The following is a 22,912-nucleotide window of genomic DNA, read 5'->3' as shown; positions in this document are numbered from 1 at the left end:
GGGATCTGTGGGGCGGGCAGCAACTTGCAAGTGCTGGAGACACACTGTGCATGCCCTGTGGCCTTTTTGGCACCCGGAGCTCACGCTCTGCTGGAACCACCCTCCCTATGCCACTGACAGTGTGCACACTCAGTTGGGAGGCTGTGGAGGCTTTCAAAGTCACCCGGATTCCGGGAGAATCCCAGAATCTGGGAGACTGCAAAAACGTCCTGGAGGGTTGCCATCAATTTCAGGGAGAATCCAGGAAATCCTGGAGAGGTGGCAACCCTACTCTCCCCCCCCCCCCCCCCCTCCTGTGCCAGGAGCATGAAACCCCTGACATTGAGCATGTAGGTAAGCGGCACTTATGTGGTACAATGTGTAATGAGCTTCACGGTGGTTGGCACATTGTGTAACGGGCATCACGGTGGGTGGCACATTGTGTAACGGGCATCACGGTGGGTGTTGCAATGTGTAACAGGCAGGTGGTGGGTGGCACAATGTGTTCTGCTGCAGTGTGTCTAAGGAGCACGCCTCCAACATGCACTGTCCCTTTTTGTGATCTAAATCAAAATGCATGATGTGTCTAATTTTTCTGGCTCCTACACTTTCATCCTGGCTCCTAGATCTAAAAAAAATTGTCAAGCCATGATTTAATGTAATACTATAACAATGTTAACATATAAATAAAAATGTAAATGATGGCATAAAAAATGTAATTTAATGGTACATAGCTCCGTTTATGTGGAGATAAATACATTTTGTTGTCCCTAGAGTTTAGATCACAGCCAGAGATAAAATAGTCATGGTGGCTTTTGAAATTGTAGCCAATTCAGCAATGGCAGATAATTGTCCAGTCTGTGTCCAGATGAGAAGGACCCCTTTAGCAAACAATATTCAGTGCAAAGATGACCATTCCCTTCATGGAGCAGTGTGTATGCTGAGAAATCCGGAAATAAAGATGGAGGTCCAAGTGCCTTTTTCCGTAGATGATTGGCATCACCTGTATTGAACTATATTGTTTGTAATAAATGAATTTCAACCCAGGTAATTGCAGTAATAAATTATGCCAGGTCAGAGCGGTAGACTCTGCTCCCCCCCTCCTCCTCCCCCCAGCCAGAGTAGCAGCAGCCGCCGACTCCGCTCCTTCAACTGCCCATATGGAACGCAGCGGTGTGGTGTTAGCCCCCAGCCAATCAGAGCTTGTGGTTTATCATCCACGACTAGTGATTGGCTGAAAGACCGCAAGCTCCTATTGGCTCACATCACAAGTCGGTGCCATATTTGAAATGGCTTAAAGACAGAAGCCCCTTGTCTGCTCTCGTCGCTTCAGACAGACTGATGGTGCAGGGGTCAGTTTTGATTTTTAGGCCACGCGCCCTTGCCGGAAAGCCACGACCCCTATTTTCGGCCACGTGCCTTCGGGCTTCGCGGCTGTCCCTCATTCCTGTTGCCAAAAGTTGGGAGGTATGCCTGTTTCCACTGCCTCAAAGTCCAGTGTTGGTGCTTTACACCACTCCATCTGACGCTTGGCATTGTACTTGGTGATGTGATGCTGCATGCAGCTGCTCGGCCATGGTAACCCATTGCATTAAGCTTCAGCCACACGGTTTTTGTTTTTATATTAACCCTTTGAGTGCCGACATCTCTGATGTGCAAAATATCTGCTAACAATGAATAAAAATGTCGACACACACATGGTCAACATGAAAAAGGTGTTTTTTTTTCATACTTTACTATCAGAGTGGGACTATAATGCTAAGGGACACATTACCATTATACGGTGTCCATGTCGACATATGTCAATATAGACACCAAAAAAGCTGAAAAACGCATGGCGACCTTATTCATGTTGACCATGTCTATGTCGACCATAACCTTGTGTCGAACGTTTGTCAATGGAGACCATTTCCAGGTTTGGACCTGGTCAATGTCGACCATTAGTGGTTCACCTAGTGGCTGTCGACGTAGACAATGGGTAGTATTCAATGCCTGCTTCGTTGCTGAGCTTGATTTTATACACCTGGGGCAATGGGTCTGATTGCAACACAGTGTATATATAGTGTATATAATCAGCACTCTTCTCAGCTCATTTATATTATATTATCATTATAATACCACACTTTATTATTATCCCTTTAATCTCTAAAATTTCTGTTACCACTCCATTATTATTCATTCATAAATATTATATGTTACCACCTCATTCATCCCTATTATAGCATGAGATAGAACAAGGTTTGCCATGGTGCGGTGCACCAAAAAAGAGAAGATTCTTTTAAAATATACCTTTTATTAATTTTATTAAAAGACTGCGAAGTATGACAAACAACATTAAACGTATACACAAGCAAGTGAATAAAGTGCAAGTTAAAAAAGTGCGTGTGGGGTCGTCATGTGCCCCATGTTAATTCTTATCCTACATATACTGTATATCTAAATAAATAAGTTCTCACTCATCAGCAGGTAAATTATACTGGACCTATAACACAGTTCTATATAGGTACCACAAGCACGTTTGTGTGTAATAAATGTCGAGCATGGTCAGGGTTCTGGCCGTCTGGATCTGTCTGTTGTCTGACTTTTGAATGCATCCCAATCATGCTAAATGTCCTGTACTAACATACTGTTAATTAGTAAACTTTTTTATACTGTATTATCATACTGTTATTCTACTCTAAATTATCCTGGGGTTAGATCTTTCTTAAAACATCAACGATGTCTCCTGTCATACGGGGTTATTTTGGTTCACTTCTTCTGGCAAATTCCTTCTTAGATGGACAAAACCATGTGCACTGCAGGTGGGGCAGATGTTACTTGTGCAGAGAGAATTAGATTTGGGTGGGGTTTTACTTCAAAGTGAGATCTGTATTGCAATGTAAAAATAAAGCAGTTAGTATTTTCCCTGCACGGAAACAAAATAACTCACCCAAATCTAACTCTCTCTGCCCATGTTACATGTGCCCCCCTGCAGAATACATGGATTTGTCCATTTGAGAAGGAATTTACCAGAAGGAGTGAACCAGAATAACCTCCATAGTCTATTAATCATGTCTTCATTTTTTTTGTCTTCATTTGCACACCTTCAAGGTTATGCCATCCATTACTACACCTTTTCTGTTGTAAAGCAATTTATTGATACAGCTTCTACATAAGGGGTGGCTGTACTGTACAGGAGAGTCCAAAAGATCAGCAACCCCCCCCCCCCCCCCCCCCACATATTGGGCGGGATGTAATGAAGTCCACTTTCAGTGGTCGTGCGGTATAAGGGCCAAACTTGGATTTTTTTTTTTTTTAAAGGAGCAATCATTTAAAAGGCATGGATTTGCCCATTGTCTCTCAAAATATGCTAGTTTTAAGATCAGTGAGTGGTTGGCTCTGGTGCAAAAATACAATTTAGGGCCCCTCCTCCACAATATGCCACAAGACTGGGTAAGACTGCATTGAGTGCTGCTGTTTCCTCGTATCACTGTTTCATCACAACTATTATTTAGATGCACTATCCGTGTGGAAATCTATTAGGAGTAGTAAACTGTGGCGATATAATGGTCCGAGTAAGTTTAATGATGTTCTGAAGCAGTTCAGTTGTGCTCAACCAGGGGATCCCATGTTCTAAAAATCAAAAAATAAACAGCAGAATTAAATAAAATTATGTCTAACTTCAGTTCTATATATGCTATACTATACCAGTACAGTACTGACAATCTCTTCTATATGCATCGTCCACCGAGTCCATTCATTGAAAAAGAACATAACAAAACACTTCCGGGCCAAGCGTCCCATGTGACTTACTCTTTCGTGCGTTCCAAATGTCTTCCGTGTTGTGCGTTCCAAATGATTTCCGTGTTGTGCCCAGTCAGATGCTCACTGTGTCTACTACACACAGACTCATGTAAGATGGCCGCTCCCTTGTACTCTTTCTGCTCCGGGTGATACAATAATACAGTTATTTACGCCTGTAGAACACATAGTGGGTGAGAAGAATGGGGAGTGCTTCTAATTATAATCAATAAGACGGGCGGTGAGTGCTGCTATGCGGTCTAAGATTTGTGCTACAACAAAATGGCCGCAACTTTCTGGGAAACATTCTACCAACCACATAAGAGCCCCCAATGACCCGGTGCTCTAGTGCTGATGACGTCACCCAGTAGGTGATTGCACTGAAGCTGACCCGGGCGGAGTTCGTGGTTTTAAGTCATTCATTGACCAGTCACACAGTCCCAGGAGGAACCAGATAGACAGTGCCTGAAGGTGAGACCGATAAGGAGCAGTGTGACCATAGGAGGGGCGGGGCGCTGCAGGTGAGTGCAAGGGTGCTGCTGACCTCATGATTAATTAATCAGCAGTAATGAATATTCAGGAGTGAGCTGAGGGGAGGGTGTGGGGAAAGAAAAAGAGGTCTGTATATGGTGCACTAACAATAGAAATTGTAACCATTAAAATGTACTTATTTTAGATAGATACATTAAGGGTTACATTTCCTATTAGTAGTAAACCATATGCAAATCTATTTTTATTTATTTTGACCTGTACAGTTTACAGTCTGTGGTAGTGTCCACAAATATGGTCTGTATTCATGCAAAGAACTGAATATGAAGTTTCTAGTTTCTTATTTGCATTGTATAATAAACACTGAATTATAAATGTGACAGAATCTTTCTTTTTGTGTACATTGCGTACTGGCTGTTTCCTTGTGGTTTTCCCACATTGGAGGTCATTCTGGTTGTATCGCTAAGCAGTGTTAGTTCGCTGCTTAGCAAGCCTCGTAACACCATCCACCCCCCCCCCCCTGCCGCACTGCAAATGGATGTTTTGTATAAACATCCGTTTGCAGACTAGTGTGCGCGCCCAAAATCATTTGATGATTTCTCTAGTGCTCGCAAATCGGATGGATCGGGCCTGGAAATCGGCCCAAATCGCATGTGTAGACATCCTGAGATCAGACCGGTTGTACATAAGATTGGCTAAATCTTATATGCAGCCTCCGGGCGGGGGACACTGTGAGCCAATCAGAGAGGGGGGCAGCGGATACAGAGGCGACAGGCGGGGGACGCTGGTGAGCCGGCGAGGGAAACGGAGAGCTGAGCAGGGAGCTGCAAGAAGAAGAAAAACCAATACAAATGGTTGGCTGGTAGGACTAAATGATATAGTTATTAATTTTGTATGAAACTAATATATAAAACTACTCTATGAAGAATTCTAGTAGTTATTGATCGGTGGTGCGCCCAGCATTCAGTGAACGTAACTGTATATCTGGGGGTTTGTTTGCAGAGAGGGAAACTGTAGACGATAAATGCTGATTGGCTGAGAGAGCTCTCAGCCAATCAGTGGCTTCCCATTAATTTGCATGGGCTTTTTTTCTTCTTGCAGCTCTCTGTTCCCTTCGCCGGCTCACCTCTGTGTCCGACGCTCCCTGCTGCTCCCCGGGGACTGCATATGATAAATTGTATGCGATTTATCATATGCAAAACTTGGCACATCAAGTGTCTAAGCGTGTTCTGGGGAAATCAGGTCCGACTAATGTATGGGGGCCTTTAGTCAGCCTCTGCTGACTGAGATCTGTGGCGTGCTGCTCTGAGAACAAGACGGGCAGCTGAAGTCTGGGTTATGTCAGCCGCCCACCCCCGGAAAGGCAAGTACCCGCCTGCATTTGCATAGGGACGCCCAGCGTTTTCCTTTCCTGGGTACGCCCAGAACACCCACTGCCCGCCTCCTCCACTCCCCCAACTTTTTTGAGCGCCACAGAGACTATTCAAGTCTCCGAAGGTGCCTGCACATGTTCATAAGTGATGTGAATGGTGGAGCGCTACTGAATAAAATTATGGCTAAGTGACCAATTGGGTATTACAATGGTATTTTAATAAACATATCCTATAAAAAAGAATAAAACACAATATATATGGTAAAAATCAATATAAGACAATAATCACCCCTACAGGGACCTGATTGGGAAATGGATGTGGATAAGTCTCACTTGTTCCTGGTGATGCTCTCCTGTTTTTAATTGGGATTCCTGGAATGGCGGGTGTCCATAAACCTGACTTGTAGCCTGATGTAAATACTCCGTGAGGAAAGATGGCACACGTCTCACGGAATGGAGGGCTTCACAATAGTGGCAGGTGGTGGTGTCCCTTGTTTGAAAGTCCAGTACCTTGATTTTGGTAAAAGAGAGCTGGTTCAAGCGAGAATGTATGAAGAATTATTTGTATTCCACAGGGTCCAGTAGAGGTGTGCGCCTAACGCGTTTCGTCATCAAATTCTACTTATTTAGCACCTTCTAGAAGATAATAGATATAATCGGATTGGTTGCTATGGGAAACATCTCATAAATTTACCCCCTCCTTATTTTTAAGAATCATGGGACTTGTGAGCAGAGAGGGCTGACAGGCGAACTTGTTAGCAACACTTATATCACTCATTCCTGGATATGGCCTTTCTGGGATAGCCCAGGCAGATGGCATGATTTCTGCACTGTATCTTGTAATACCAGAGGTGGTTGCCCTATGCTAGCTTCAGCGTGTTACCATACTTTTGCCCGGTTACCTTTGATTCCTATGCCTCTTCCATTATCATACCATTTTATTGCATCTCTATGTTTATAGAGAACACCTTTGGGTCATTGTCTGCCACTAGAACCAGAGCCTTTACTTTAAGAGCCTCCAATGGATGAAGACAGGACTTCCATGACTGAGAGGATATTAAATATCACCCTGGAGATCCTATACCTGCTGACGGGAGAGGTAAGAGAACATGGGAGTATCACAGTGATGTCACTCTTATCTCTATCACTAACACAGGGACCTGTCTCATGAGGGGAGTCTGGGAGCATCACAGTGACATCACTCGTATCTCTATTCCTAACACAGGGACCTGACTGGGGAGGTGAGGGGGTCTGGGAGCATCACAGTGACATCACTCGTATCTCTATTCCTAACACAGGGACCTGACTGGGGAGATGAGGGGAGTCTGGGAGTGTCACATTGACATCACTCATCCCTATTACTAACACAGGGACCTGACTCATGAGGGGAGTCTGGGAGCATCACAGTGACATCACTCGTATCTCTATTACTGACACAGGGACCAGACTGGGGAGGTGACAGGAGTCTGGGAGCATCACAGTGACATCACTCCTCTCTCTTACGCTCTGTTACTAATACAGGGACCTAATTGGAGGGATGAAGAGATATGAGAGTGTCCCAGATTTTCTCAACAACCTGTAATGATATAGTAGAGATTTTATTTATATTTTGATAAAACAGACATTCAATTGGAGATTTGAGTTATTCTGGGAATTACTCTGATCTCAACCATTGTGCCGATAATTACACTTATTCATATTTAATACATTTTTCAAATTTCAGGATTACACAATGGTGAAGAAGACATCTAGAGAGCATGTGACACCCAGTAATAGTCCCCGTGTGTCGAGAGGACTGAACAAGACTCAGAGCCCCATCACGGTGCCTCCACCTCACGCACTGATACATGAGAGACACAATGACCAGAAAGTCCTGGAACTCACCAACAAGATCATCCAGCTGCTGACTGGAGAGGTGACCGCTGGGGATGGGACATTATACAGTATAACCGGGGGATGTGTCTGGGTGATAACTGTATCATGGTGTGTGCTTCAGGTTCCTATAAGGTGTGAGGATGTCACGGTCTATCTCTCCATGGAGGAGTGGGAGTATATAGAAGGACATAAGGATCGGTACCAGGATGTACTAATGGATAATGACCGGCCTCTCCCATCACTGGGTAAGGTTATTCTGCTGTGTGGGCTCTATAAAGAGATTTCACATTTATATAAATAATATGTGTACTCATTGTGGGGTTTATCTACAAAGATAGGAGTCCTATTGAAGATCGGATATTGCCCATAGCAACCAATCCCATTCTACTGTACTTCTTATTTATTTAGCACCTTCTAGAAGATAATAGATAGAATCTGATTGGTTGCTATGGGAAACCTCCCATCTATAACAGAACTGCCATCTTAGTACATTTACCCCATGTGTCTCTTACAGATGGGTCCAGCAGCAAAAATACCCCCGAGAGATGTCCCCATCTTCTATACTCTTGGGACTCAGAGGTAATTATAATATCCCACTTGGTTATCAGATAGGATTGTGCTACAACATAAGCATCAAGTTCAACCTTTAGACCACAGGTTCTCAAACCCGGTCCTCAGGACCCCACACGGTGCTTGTGCTGCAGGTCTCCTCACAGAATCACAAGTGACATAATTAGCTCCACCTGTGTCATTCAGTAATGAGCGCACCTGTCAGGTGACCTGGGAACCGTGAGCTATATGGGGTCCTAAGGACCGAGTTTGAGAACCACTGCTTTAGACTATAAATGCCTGTATTACCCCTGATACTTGTATATCCCTTACCTTATACATAAGCTATAAGATCTCACATTGCTGATAGATAGCTGCCCAATACTGCCAGTGGTGCCAGCCCATTACTGCCAGTGGTGCCAGCCCATTACTGCCAGTGGTGCCAGCTGGAGCAAAGTAGCAGACGCAATCTCTCCCTCACTGCTGCTTGTTACACAACCCCCATCTGCCCTGCATCAGTAACTTGTAGTGTTCATTCTCGCACCCTGCATCTTAAAAAACCCTTGCAGTTCCTCTTCCCTGCCTGGTGTCTCGCCCCTCAATGATGCTTTTAGCACAGTGTGGTCTGTATTTCAGCACTGTTATGCAGACCAGACCAGGCAGGGAAGAGGAACTGCATGGGTTTTGTATGATGCAGGATGCTAGAATGAAAACTGACTTGGTGGAGATTGGTCCTGCGGCGCTGTCTTTTCTCTCCCGGAGTTACCACAATAGGGATAGTCCTCTATCTACAACTGATTCCCACACTATGTGTAACTTCAGACATTCTGTTTGTGTATTTTTTAGATAGAAGATGTGACTGTTATTAAAGTAGAAGACATAGAGGTAGAAGAGATGTGTGTACTGGGTGATCAGAAGTGTAAGGAGGTTATTAGCACAGGTGAGTAAAGCACACTTAATTCACATATTTTCTGTATGGTCACTACAGCAGTCTACTACAGCCTCTGTCAGTACAAGTGGGGCAGTTCGGAACCATCTGCCCCTATTAGACTCATTCACTCCTCCTTGCATCGTGTCACTGTGTGTTATTATCCCACTATCTAATCTCCCTCATAATCTCTGGTGAATCTCATACATCAGCAACAATGGCCCTTATTCTGGTTCACTCGCAAAGGCAAATTCCTTCTCAAATGGACAAAACCATGTGCACTGCAGGTGGGGAAGATGTTACATGTGCAGTGAGATTTAGATTTGGGTGAGTTATTTTGTTTCTGTGCAGGGAAAATACTGACTGCTTTATTTTTACATTGCAATATAGAGCTCACTTTGAAGTAAAACCCCACCCAAATCTAATGCTCTCTGCACAAGTTACATCTGCCCCACCTGCAGTGCACATGGTTTTGTCCATTTGAGAAGGAATTTGCCTTTGTGAGTGAACCAGAATAAGGGCCAATCTGCCCCTATTACACGGTTGCTCTCCATCTCTCATCCTGTCACTGTGCTACCAGCCCAGAGATCTGACCATCCTGCTCCCCCCACTCTCTGGTGTATCTCATACATCAGGAGCCATCAGCCCCTATTATATACCTGCTCTCCCCCTTACATCATGTCCCTGTGTGTTACCAGCCCAGAGATCTGACCAGTCTCCTTCCCGCACTCTCTGGTGTATCTCATACATCAGGAACCATCAGCCCCTATTATACACCTGCTCACATCATGTCACTGTGTGTTACCAGCCCAGAGATCTGACCAGTCTCCTCCCCACACTCTCTGGTGTATCTCATACATCAGGAGCCTTCAGCCCCTATTATACTCCTGCTCTCCCCCTTACATCATGTCACTGTGTGTTATTAGCCCAGAGATCTGACCAGTCTCCTCCTCACATTCTGGTGTATCTCATACAGCAGGAGCCATCAGCCCCTATTAGACTCCTGCTCTCCCCCTCACATCATGCCACTGTGTGTTATCATCCCAGAGATCTGACCAGTCTCCTTCCCGCACTCTCTGGTGTATCTCATACATCAGGAGCCATCAGCCCCTATTATACTCCTGCTCTCCCCCTCACATCATGTCACTGTGTGTTATCATCCCAGAGATCTGACCAGTCTCCTTCCCGCACTCTCTGGTGTATCTCATACATCAGGAGACATCAGCCCCTATTATACTCCTGCTCTCCTCTCACATCATGTCACTGTGTGTTACCAGCCCAGAGATCTGACCAGTCTCCTCCCCACACTCTCTGGTGTATCTCATACATCAGGAGCCTTCAGCCCCTATTATACTCCTGCTCTCCCCCTTACATCATGTCACTGTGTGTTATTAGCCCAGAGATCTGACCAGTCTCCTCCTCACATTCTGGTGAATCTCATACAGCAGGAGCCATCAGCCCCTATTATACTCCTGCTCTCCCCTCACATCATGTCACTGTGTGTTATCATCCCAGAGATCTGACCAGTCTCCTTCCCGCACTCTCTGGTGTATCTCATACATCAGGAGCCATCAGCCCCTATTATACTCCTGCTCTCCCCCTCACATCATGTCACTGTGTGTTATCATCCCAGAGATCTGACCAGTCTCCTCCCCACACTCTCTGGTGTATCTCATACATCAGGAGCCATCAGCCCCTATTAGACTCCTGCTCTCCCCCTCACATCATGTCACTGTGTGTTATCATCCCAGAGATCTGACAAGTCTCCTCCTCACACTCTGGTGTATCTCATATATCGGGAGCCATCAGCCCCTATTATACTCCTGCTCACATCATGTCACTGTGTGTTATTAGCCGAGAGATCTGACCAGTCTCCTCCTCACACTCTGGTGTATCTCATACAGCAGGAGCCATAAGCCCCTATTAGACTCATTCTCCCCCTCACATCATGTCACTGTGTGTTACTAGCCCAGAAAGCTAACCAGTTTCCTCCTCACTCTCTGGTTTATCTCATACATCAGGAACCATCAGCCCCTATTAGACTCCTTCTCCTCCTCACATCATGTCACTGTGAGTTACCAACCCAGAGATCTGACCAGTCTCCTCCCCACACACTCTGGTGTATTTAATACATCAGGAGCCTTCAGCCCCTATTTTACTCCTGCTCTCCCCCTTACATCATGTCAATGTATGTTACCAGCCCAGAGATCTGACCAGGCTCCTCACCATACTCTCTTGTGTATCTCATACAGCAGGTGCCTTCAGCCCCTATTATACTCCTGCTCTCCCCCTTACATCATGTCAATGTGTGTTACCAGCCCAGAGATCTGACCAGGCTCCTCACCACACTCTCTTGTGTATCTCATACAGCAGGAGCCATCAGCCCCTATTATACTCCTGCTCTCCCCCCTCACATCATGTCACTGTGTGTTATTAGCCCAGAGATCTGACCAGTCTCCTCCCCACACTCTCTGGTGTATCTCATACATCAGGAGCCATCAGCCCCTATTATACACCTGCTCTTCCCCTCACATCATGTCACTGTTTGTTACCAGCCCAGAGACCTTTTTAATCCCAAAATTTATTGGAGGACACTGACCTTCCCTTCCGGATTGTCTCTCTACTATTTGTTCTAAAGACTCTTTTTGTGCTGATTTTAGATAGTGAAACGTGAATGAGGCAGTGTGACACCTTAGCTTTGCTGGGAAGGATTTATCAGCTAGTAACAAATATTTATTGTATGTGTCACAGACGGACAGATCGTTGGCACTATGCTGGATGGACAACTCCTCTTCTCTCCGTATTGTGAATTGGATGAGGACTACATCACTAGCAATTCTCCAGGAGAAATACCAGATACCTTAAATATATATCCAATACCTGATAATTCATCGATATTACCCAAGAACTCTGTGTATGGCGAATGTTTTCCCAGTATCTCCACTACGGCTTCTCATACAGCTTTCAGTGGTGGTGAAGTTTTTGCTCATGTGGAAGATGACAAATGTTTTAAACATGTGGCAAAATCTGTTGAACATCGGAAAAAGCACCCAGATGAGAGGCCATTTTTATGTACCGAATGTGGGAAACGTTTTGCAAAGAAATCAATTCTTGTGGAACATCGGAGAACTCATACAGGGGAGAAGCCGTATCCATGTTCTGTATGTGGGAAATGTTTCACAAAGAAATCGATTCTTGTGGAGCACCACAGAATTCACACAGGGGAAAAGCCGTTTCCGTGCTCTGTATGTGGGAAACGTTTTGCAAAGAAATCTGTTCTTGTGGAACACCTGAGAACTCACACTGGGGAGAAGCCGTTTCTCTGTCCTCAGTGTGGGAAATGTTTTACACAGAAATCAACTCTTCTCGAGCATAACAAAAGCCACACTGGGGTGAAGCCATTTTCTTGTTCCGATTGTGGGAAATCTTTTACAAAGAAGTCAGTCCTTCTTAAACACCATAGAGTCCACTCTGTGGAGAAACAATTTCTTTGAACAAAATGTTTTGTACAGAGATCATAACATCCACAAGACTGAGAATCCACAAGACTGAGAAGCCATTTTACTGTCCTGAATGTCGGAAAAGGTTTAGAAAGAGGTCTGAGTGCAGGAAATGTTTTACAGAAAAATCACTCAGAGAACTTTCATTGATGAGGAGCCATTTTCATGTACCTGGTGTGGCAAATGTATCATAAAGAGACCATTTCCATGCCCTGAGTACGGGAAATGTTTTACCCAAAAGTCATAGCTTTTTTTTATTCATCAGAACACCCATTCCCTTGAGAAGTCACTTCTGTCATGTTTTGAAAGCTGGGAATGTTTGCATGTAATTAATATGTTCATAATGTAGTAAATAACTGTAAATTAATGACATAGGTCTGTTACGGATGTCTTTAGTCCTCAAGTACCCCCAACTGGTCACGATTTCGGCATTTATGTCTATAGAACAGGTTTGGACAATTAGGGGGAAATTTACCAATATGGATTCATAAAAAATAGGTGTATTCGTAGGCAGAAATACACCTATTTTTTACACATTTGTATTTTCGGGATTTACAATACCGAAAATCCAACAATTCGTATTCCTAAAGATGGGACATTCGTATTTGTATTTACAAATACGAATGTCCACACCATCGATAGGATGCGACAGGAATCACCATTCAAAAGAATGGTGGTTCCTGATGTACTAAGCAGCCGTACTGATAATACGGCTGCTAAGTGGTGTGAAACACCCACGCAAATACGACAGGAAAATACACCTTGCTTTCCCTGTCGTATTTGCTTTAAGCCTGCACGGATCAGTCAGATCCGTGCAGGCTTTAGTGTAAAAAAAATAGAAAAATTAAATAAATAAATAAAAAACCCAGCATGGGGTCCCCCCCACAGCTGTAACCAGCACCAGGCTGAAAGAGCCGGGGCCGGTAATTAAAAATCAGGGAACCCGACAAATAGGGGTCCCCCGTATTTTAAGAACCAGCCCCAGGCCAAACCAGCCAGCAGGGTAATGCCACAGCCGGGGGGAGACTTTTTATACAAGTTCCCACGGCCAAAGCATTAACCCTCTGACCAGCCCCCCCCCCCCCTCCAGGACTTACCTGACCAGGCTGAAGCCTGGTGCTGTCCCCGGTGACCCTGGGCTGATCTTGGTGTAAAAAAAAGATGAATAAACAATTGTTTTAAACTGTGGAACTATGAGTCCCAGCAAGCCTCCCCTGCAAGCTGGGACTTGGAGAACCACAAGAACCCAGCCTGCTGGGCATTAAAGGGCCCGCTGGCTCTTGTAGTTCCACAGTAAAAAAAATAGTTAAATAAATACACACTGACACCTGAAAAATAAAAGTTTAATACATACATTACACACACACACTGATACTTACCTATCTTGATCCCGTAGGTAGGTCCCAGAGTCTTGATCCGGTGCCTTGTCCTGGTTCCGGATCCATGTCGTCATTCTTCATCATGTCGGCGTCAGGTCCGGGTCCGAAGAAATCCATGGTGGACCTGTGGAAGGAAATCCAACTCACCCAGGTCCTCCATGGAAGTTCTTCTGGCTTGGTCCGACGTAGTCCAGGCCTTCTTCCATCTTCTTGCTTCTTATTCACGCTGCCGGCGACTCCAGCAAAGCTCCCCAACTGGGGATTTACCAGCATCTCTCCCTTTGTAAAATATACCCCTCCAAATGCAAAACGTCCCTTACACATTAAGCCACACAATGTGCCCAAAACTAACATCCTGCCACAAGGACTGCGGTGAAATTCACATTCTGACAGGGAAATTCCCAAAATTCACAATCTGACTCAAGGAATGAGCCAAATTTCACATTGTGACACAGGGAATGAGCCCGAAATTCACAATCTGACACAGGGAATGTGCCCGAAATTCACATTGTGACACAGGGAATGAACCCAAAATTCACATTCTGACACAGGGAATGAGCCCGAAATTCACATTCTGACACAGGGAATGAGCGCGAAATTCACATTCTGACACAGGGAATGAGCGCGAAATTCACATTCTGACACAGGGAATGTGCCCGAAATTCACATTCTGACACAGGGAATGATCCCGAAATTCACATTCTGACACAGGGAATGATCCCGAAATTCACATTGTGACACAGGGAATGATCCCGAAATTCACATTGTGACACAGGGAATGAGCCCGAAATTCACATTGTGACACAGGGAATGAGCCCGAAATTCACATTGCGACACAGGGAATGAGCCCAAAATTCACATTGCGACACAGGGAATGAGCCCAAAATTCACATTGCGACACAGGGAATGAGCCCAAAATTCACACTGTGACACAGGGAATGAGCCCAAAATTCACACTGTGACACAGGGAATGAGCCCAAAATTCACACTGTGACACAGGGAATGAGCCCAAAATTCACACTGTGACACAGGGAATGAGCCCGAAATTCACACTGTGACACAGGGAATGAGCCCAAAATTCACACTGTGACACAGGGAATGAGCCCGAAATTCACATTGTGACACAGGGAATGAGCCCAAAATTCACATTGTGACACAGGGAATGATCCCGAAATTCACATTCTGACACAGGGAATGAGCTCAAAATTCACATTCTGACACAGGGAATGAGCCCGAAATTCACACTGTGACACAGGGAATGAGCCCGAAATTCACATTGTGACACAGGGAATGAGCCCAAAATTCACATTGTGACACAGGGAATGATCCCGAAATTCACATTCTGACACAGGGAATGAGCTCAAAATTCACATCCTGACACAGGGAATGAGCCCGAAATTCACATTGTGACACAGGGAATGAGCCTGAAATTCACATTGTGACACAGGGAATGAGCCCGAAATTCACATTGTGACACAGGGAATGAGCTCAAAATTCACATTCTGACACAGGGAATGTGCATGAAATTCACATTGTGACACAGGGAATGAGCCCAAAATTCACATTGTGACACAGGGAATGAGCTCAAAATTCACATTCTGACACAGGGAATGAGTCAGAAATTACACAGCACACATGGGGGCACCGCTGGACAGATATGGGACACATGGGGACACACTCCAGCTGCTCTGCCCGCTCCACACTGCAGCTATTTTGCCCGCTCAGCCGCCGCTCACAGTTCCTGCCTTCGCTTTCCGAGCGTTCTCAGTCCTGCACTGCGCCAGTAATTGTCATTGAATCATTGATTGATTGATGAATGCAGGAAGGCAGGCCGTTTTAGGATGCTCAGACTCATTTGATGCAATACACCTATGCATTTGCTACATAAAAATGTGGAAAGATGGCATACAGTGTATCATTTGGTGGCTACTTCTTGTGTCCCTTATTTTTCCTTCCAGGATACAAGCCTGTTTGCGTGTTTGGGGCATTGAGCCCAGGGCTGGTTCTCAAAATAAAGGGGAAACCTACTCCTTTTGTGCTGCATATTTTGGGAACCAGGCCAGGCCAAGAGCCTGGTGATGATTTCAGGAATTCAGGGGGACCCCAACTTCATTTTCCCCATGAATTTCTGGCACTAGGACCGGCTCTGAGCCCGGGGCTGGTAATTGCCGGGCAGGGGGACCGCACGCCATTTTGTTTTAAAATTATTTATTTTATCTATTTTTTTATACTGAAGCCTGCACGGATCTGACTGATCCATGCAGGATAAAGTCAAATATGCCTGGAAAATGAGGAGTATTTTGCGGCAATTACCAGCCGTATATTACATACGGCTGGATAGTAAATTAGGAATTACCATTGGACTGAATAGTGATTCTTAATTGTGCAGTGTTCTCCCCAGAAACTTTTTTCCAGCTGGGTGGCATCAAGAAGTAGCCGGGTGGGGGTCTTCGCAATAAAAATAGTGGTTGCGCTGCAGTGTGAGAGGGGCGTGTTAAGCACCGCCTACTGGCACTCATTGCAGTTAAAAAAAGTCTCAGCCCACACGACCAAACACCCACCAAAACTAAGGGCCTATTACACGTCGCACACCCATTACATGCCGCAATGCCCATTACACGTTATGCCACACATCGTAATGCCCATTATACATTATGCCACGCCATAATACCTATTACATATTATACCACATGCCATAATGTCTAATGTGTAGCACAGTGTAATGTAACAGAATATAATGTAATAACAGTGCAATGTGACACAATGCAAGGTAAAATGCAGTATAGCACAGTATAACACACTGTAATGTGACAATTGTAGTAGTGTATACTATGAGGCATAACAACACTGATTGCACGGTGTATGATGTGTGTCTCAGTCACCACACACATGTATCACATTTGGAAAGTTGTCTGCCCCCAATGCCAGCGTACCGGGGGGGGGGGGGGAGCACACCAGATGGTCCTGCGGGGCACAGAGTGGTGATAGGATCATATGTGGTTATCACAGGACTGCATAAATCATCATTACACAAATAAAATATTCATAAGGCATTAGCGCAACAATACAACCAGCCAAACTGCTATTTGGTACCTGAAACGGTGCTGGGACTCCCTTCTGGTAGGTAGATGCCTACAAAAATTTAGGAGGCTACTCCTCCTATATGGCAGGTTACACCCCCAACGCCGGCTTCCTGTCTGTCATACTGCAGGGGGATCTGTTTTTGACCCATACGCAATTTCTGTCGTTATTCACCCTTGTACATGCGTGATGCGCAGTCATACACATGCGCAGTAGTTCGATCATTGCTGGATTTAAGCATTCCTACATTACCGGTCAGGTCCCTTCCAGCACACGCAATCACTGTAGCGCACCCCTGACCTCACCCAACACCAGGGCCGGACTGGGACCAGAAATCGGCCCTGGCATTTTGAGCACACAGGCCCACCTGCAGTAGGCGGGACCCTTGCGCGGCAAAAAGGGGGCGTGGTCTCATGGAAAGGAGGCCTTACACATTATGGAACACATTGTAACGCCCATTACACATTATGGAACACAACATAATGCCCATTACAGAATATAAAACAATCTCCCAATGTATAATAACATGACACAACAGACTGCTCCTCCTGCACAATAACAGAACACCACAGGCTGCTCCCCCTGCACAACAAAGGGCATAAGTAAAAACTCCTGAGAACATTACATTTACATTTTATGTTTTCACAACACACATTCAGAATAGGCTGGCTCTGGTGGTAATGCTCCTCTGTCCTCACAGCACTGGTACCGCTCCTCTCACAGCTGCTTCAATGCGTTCGTGCCTTCTCCCGCCTCAGCCCAAGTAACAGTAACATTGGAGCTGTGGCCAGTACCCCTCTCCAATGGCTGGGAACCTTCACTTTTCCAGCCTAGAACATCCGTGAGCAGCGGGATGAGCGAGCCAATCCTCAAGGACCCCGGATGCAGCGGGGTTGAGGGGGAGGTGAGAGGAAGCCGGATGGACCTGATCAAGGGAGCGAGGGGGAGGGGAGAGGATGGAGGGGCTGACACAGCCTTGAGCCTTGTAGTGGCCGCTGGCCTCCTGCACTGTCTAAACAGGTCCTCAGTGCAGGAGGCTGGCGGCCATTTTCCCGAAGCTGCGGCCATATCCATAAAGCAGCGGCCAGCGCCGCTGAAGTGAAGAGAGTCCCAGCCGCCGACAGCAGAAAGCGGGACTCCAAATCGGCCCACCTGGCCATCGGCCCTTCTGGCATTTGCCAGAAGGGTCAGATGGCCAGTCCGGCCCTGCCCAACACCCACAATCCTTGTGCTACCATTCGGTACCTGCAATTATTATAAGCACCCCCCGCATCTGCACTCGCTCAGCACTGCAAAGGATGCCAGGTGCTGTGTTCCAGCATAGCTGCTGTATGTGTAGCTGGTACCTGCCCTCTCTCCAACACAGGCAAAACTGTGTAACTCTGATTTCCCTCCAAAGTACAAGTTCCCATTAGCCCTCAATACAAATTCCCTTATGCACCTCGCATCCCCCCCAAGTACAGGTTCCCTTATGGGAATGGGATCATTCGTCAGACTGCATTTAGGTCTACAAGCATTAGGTCTACACCATTAGGTCGACTTGCATTTAGGTCGACCTGGGTTAGGTCGACAGGGTCATTAGGTCGACAGGGTCATTAGGTTGACATGCGTTAGGTCGACAGGTATAAGGTCGACAGGGTCATTAGGTTGACAGTGAAAAAGTCGACATGTTTTTTTTTTTTTTCAAGCGTCGACAGAGTCAACATAGCACCGCTGCGCTCGCCATGCTTCAGGTACGGTGCTTCGCTACGCTCGGCACACTATTTTATTCTCCCACCACGCCCTAGTGGATGGTAGGGCATGAAATACCGCCTGTCGGCACAGGTCGACTCATAAAACAGTCAAATGACCCCATGTCGACCTTTTGCCGGTCGACCTTCCCCATATCGACCTAATGACCCTGTCGACCTTATAAAAGTCAACCTAATGACCCTGTCGACCTAATGACCCTGTCGACCTAAGTCATGTCTACCTTCAGTCATGTCGACCTAAATGCAGGTCGACCTAAATGCAAGTTGACCTAGTGGTGTAGACCTAATGATTGCAGACCTAAATGCTGTAGACAATATGACCGTATCCCCCTTATGTACCTTCCATTCTTCCCCAGTACTTGTACTAGTAGGTGTAAAAACCCCATGCTACATTCTTGGTCCTCACACTGGAGTAACTGCAGTAGAAGATACATTCTTTAGGACAGTAGTGTATCCAGGTGCTGCCACAGCGGGCTTGAGGCTGGATCTGTTTTAGCAGCCACTCAGTCTGTGTAGGCAACTAACAGGGGAGTTAGTGCAAACCAAACCCTTTTTGAGCAGAAACACTGGCGTGCAGTGGAAGGTCTATGGGCAGAGTAGGCAGCGGTAGTGGTATGGGCAGAGTGAGCAGCAGAAGGCCTAAAGGGCAGAGTGGCCAGCGGGCTTCTGGGTAGTGTGGACAGCGCTAGGTCTATCGGTGAGAGTGGTCAGCAGAATGCTAAGGGACAGAGTGGTCAACGGAATGCTATGGGGCAGAGTGAGCGTCACATTGCTAAGGGGCAGAGGAATGCTATGGGGCAGAGCGGGCATTATAATGCTATGGGGCAGAGTGGGTGTCACATTGCTATGGGGCAGAGGAATGCTATGGGGCAGAGTGGGCAGTCGAATACTATCGGGCAGTCGAATGCTATGCGGCAGAGAGAGCAGCAAAATGCTATGAGGTGGAGTAATGCAAGGGGGGGGGGGAGTTATGCTATGGGCAGAGTGGGCAGCAGAATGCTACTGTATGGGGTGGAGGAATGCTATGGGGCAGAGTGGGCAGTGGAATGCTATGGGGCAGAGTGGGCAGCTGAATGATAAGGGGCAGAATGGGAGCGGGATGCTATTGGGCGGAGGAATGCTATGGGGCAGAGTGGGCAGTAGTATAGTATGGGGCACAGCAGGTAGCGGAAGATCTACAGGGCAGAGTGGGCAGCGGAATGCCATGGGGCAGTCGCCAGCAGAATGCCATGGGGCAGAGTCGGCAGCGGAATGCTATGCGGCAGAGTGGACAGCATAATGCTAGGGGGTGGAGAAATGCTATGGGGGGAAGGAATACTATGGGCAGAGTGGGCAGCAGAATGCTATGGGGCAGAGTGGGTAGCGGAAGATCTACAGGGCAGAGTGGGCAGCGGAATGCGATGGGGCAGTCGCCAGCAGAATGCCATGGGGCAGAGTCGGCAGCGGAATGCTATGCGGCAGAGTGGACAGCATACTGCTAGGGGGCGGAGAAATGCTATGGGGGGAAGGAATACTATGGGCAGAGTGGGCAGCAGAATGCTATGGGCAGAGGAATGCTATGGGGCAGAGTGGGTAGCGGAAGATCTACAGGGCAGAGTGGACAGCGGAATGACATGGGCAGAGTGGGCAGCGTAAGGACTATGGGGCAATATCAGGAAGGAGGGGTACAAGCACCCGGGATAAGGGGGTACTCACTGCCACCTGTAGCGCTTCTGCATCACAACTCCTTCTGGACTCGCACCACAGCAGGTGAGGCTTTGTCTTGTGTCCTCAGCTCCTGCAGCAGGAGGTGCTGGGTCGTCCTCGGCTCCGCCTGTCGTGCTGTTCTGGGTCGGCCTATGCAAGTTCCACCACCGGCTCCTACCAGGCTGGGGATCTTCCTGGGTCCTCTCCTACGCGTGGCTCTTGTCCTTGATGTTGCCTCAATGTGTCTTGATGTGTCCTTGATGTTGACAATGCTATGGGGCAGAGTGGGCAGTCAAATAGTATGGGGCAGACTGGGCAGCTGAATGCTATGGGGCAGAGTGGGCATTCAAATGCTATGGGGTGGATGAATGCTATGGGGCAGCCTGGGCAGCTGAATGCTATGGGGCAGACTGGGCAGTCGAATGCTATGGGGTGGATGAATGCTATGGGGGCAGAGTGGGCAGTGGAATACTATTGGGCAGAGGAATTCTATGGTGTGGAGGAATGCTATGGGGCAGACTGGGCAGCTGAATGCTATGGGGCGGAGGAATGCTATGGGGCAGAATGGGCAGCGGAATGTTATGGGGCGGAGGAATGCTATTGGGCACAGCGGGTAGCGGAATTCTATAGGGAGGAGAAATGCTATGGGGCGGAGGAATGCTATTGGGCAGAGCGGGTAGCGGAATATCTACAGGGCAGAGTAGGCAGCGGAATGTCATGGGGCAGAGTGGGCAGCGGAATGTCATGGGGCAGAGTGGGCAGCGGAATGCCATGGGGCAGAGTGGGCAGCAGAATGCTAGGGGGCAGAGAGGGCAGTGGAATGCTAGGGGGCAGAGTGGGCAGCTTAATGCTAGGGGGCAGAGTGGGCAGCTTAATGCTAGGGGCGGAGGAAGGGAAGGAATACTATAGGCAGAGTGGGCAGTGGGAGAGGTCTGCCAATGGAGGTTGTACCTCCATTCAACTACAGACTGGTGAGTGCTGCCCCGTCTTCAGGATCAAATAACAAATACAAAACTACATATCTATATAATAGAGTACATTTAACACTTACCCTCCACCCGTGATGAGCTCGGGATACGGTCGTATTATCGACCACAGTTAGGTCGACAGTCATTAGGTCAACACTGTTGGGTCGACAGGCAGCAAGGTCGACATGGATGAAGGTCGCCAGGTGTCTAGGTCGACATGGTTTTAGGTCGACATGGGTTAGGTCGATATGGGTTTTTACACTGCTTTGTTTGTGCCGACAGGTGGTATTTCATGCCCTACCATCCACTAGGGCATGGTGGGAGAGTAAAATAGTGTGCCGAGCGCAGCGAGGCACCGTGCCCGAAGCAAGCGATGTGAGGGGCTGCAGTTGACTTCCAACTGTGTCCATGTCGACTGGGTCGACATTCGGGTAAAAAAAACAGTGAAAGAAACCCATGTCGAACTGTCGACCTAACCCATGTATACCTAACGCATTTGTCGACCAAAACTCATGTCGACCTTGTCCCATGTCGACCTAGACACCTGTTGACCTTCACACATGTCAACCTTGCTACCTGTCGACCCAACGGTGTTGACCTAATGACTGTCGACCTAAGTGGGGGCAGTGGAATGCTAGGGGGCAGAGTGGGCAGCATAATGCTAGGGGCGGAGGAAGGGAAGGAATACTATGGGCAGAGTGGGCAGTGGAATTCTATGGGGCAGCCTCGTGGGGCGGAGGAATGCCATGGGCAGAGATGGCAGCGTAAGGCATACCTCCCAACTGTCACGATTTTGGAGGGACAGTCCCGATTTTCGGGTCCTGTCCCGCTGTCCCACCCGCGGCAGGCATTGTCCCGCTGCGGGGGGGTGACAGTTGGGAGACCCCCAATCTAGTAGAATAGACGCTGTGCGCATGCGCACAGCGTCTATTCTCGTATGAAAATGAGGTCGCGGCTAATTAGCATAAGCCGCGCCCTCATTTGCATACGCCCCGCCCCCTTTTCGGACGCTCGCGCGGCTTCGCCGCGCGAGCGTCCCTATTTCATACAGACAGAAGTTGGGAGGTATGGCGTAAGGCAGTGTTTTTCAACCAGTGTGCCGTGGCACACTAGTGTGCCTTGAGCTGTTCTCAAGTGTGCCCCCAGATCTAGAGATGCCCAAACCCATTTACAGCCACCACCAGTTCAACTGTTATTTACTGGTCTCTTGTGTTCATGTAAAGGGCCAATGTATTTTATTTTTGTTACCTGTGGGGACCAGTGTGATTGTTTTTAATGTGGGGGCCAATAGGTTTTTTTTTTCCCTGTGGTGGCCAATGTGTTTTGCCCTGTGGGGATCTCATGGTGTGCCTTGGCAATTTAAAAGTCCTATTTAGTGTGCCGCAAGGTAAAAAGGTTGAAAATCACTGCCCATATATGTGCGCAGCTCCTGTCCTTGATGTTGCAACGTGTTCAAAGCTCACTTTCGAGCAGGCAGCTCACAGGGCAGCTCCGCACCACTGAGGGGGCTTCTACAGGTCTCTCCAGCTAGGGGTCCTTTGCGTGTCCTCCACACTTCTGGTTCCTAGAGAGCGG

At 47.2% G+C, this 22,912-nt stretch overlaps 1 protein-coding gene across 2 annotated transcripts; it reads left to right on the top strand.

Annotated features, from left to right (window-relative positions):
• The first annotated feature begins 3,870 nt into the window (after positions 1-3,870).
• Positions 3,871-12,842, top strand: LOC146007563 (gastrula zinc finger protein XlCGF66.1-like). 2 transcript variants are annotated; one of them, XM_083146022.1, is made up of 7 exons: positions 3,871-4,230; positions 6,582-6,719; positions 7,344-7,535; positions 7,617-7,740; positions 8,010-8,074; positions 8,891-8,984; positions 11,724-12,842. In XM_083146022.1, exons 2-7 carry the CDS (start codon positions 6,642-6,644, stop codon positions 12,464-12,466), a joined length of 1,296 nt encoding a protein of 431 aa, XP_083002148.1. In that variant the 5' UTR covers positions 3,871-4,230; positions 6,582-6,641; the 3' UTR covers positions 12,467-12,842. The 2 variants fall into 2 exon arrangements, with proteins under 2 accessions (XP_083002148.1, XP_083002147.1); XM_083146021.1 differs by having other exon boundaries at positions 3,873-4,280.
• The last annotated feature ends 10,070 nt before the right edge of the window (positions 12,843-22,912 follow it).

The sequence above is a fragment of the Crinia signifera genome, chromosome 6, assembly GCF_055691185.1.
Source record: "Crinia signifera chromosome 6, ASM5569118v1, whole genome shotgun sequence".
NCBI lineage: Eukaryota > Metazoa > Chordata > Amphibia > Anura > Myobatrachidae > Crinia > Crinia signifera.
The sequence above is the reverse complement of the archived record's forward strand: the minus strand, read 5'-3'. Positions and strand labels throughout refer to the sequence as shown.

What these genes read in the sequence shown, in the direction of transcription:
- LOC146007563 (XM_083146022.1), top strand. Translation starts at nt 6,642, where the DNA reads ATGGATGAAGACAGGACTTCCATGACTGAGAGGATATTAAATATCACC. An exon ending in TATACCTGCTGACGGGAGAG is followed by an intron (nt 6,720 to 7,343) that starts GTAAGAGAACAT and finishes TTCAAATTTCAG; the next exon opens with GATTACACAATGGTGAAGAA. An exon ending in TATACTCTTGGGACTCAGAG is followed by an intron (nt 8,075 to 8,890) that starts GTAATTATAATA and finishes TGTATTTTTTAG; the next exon opens with ATAGAAGATGTGACTGTTAT.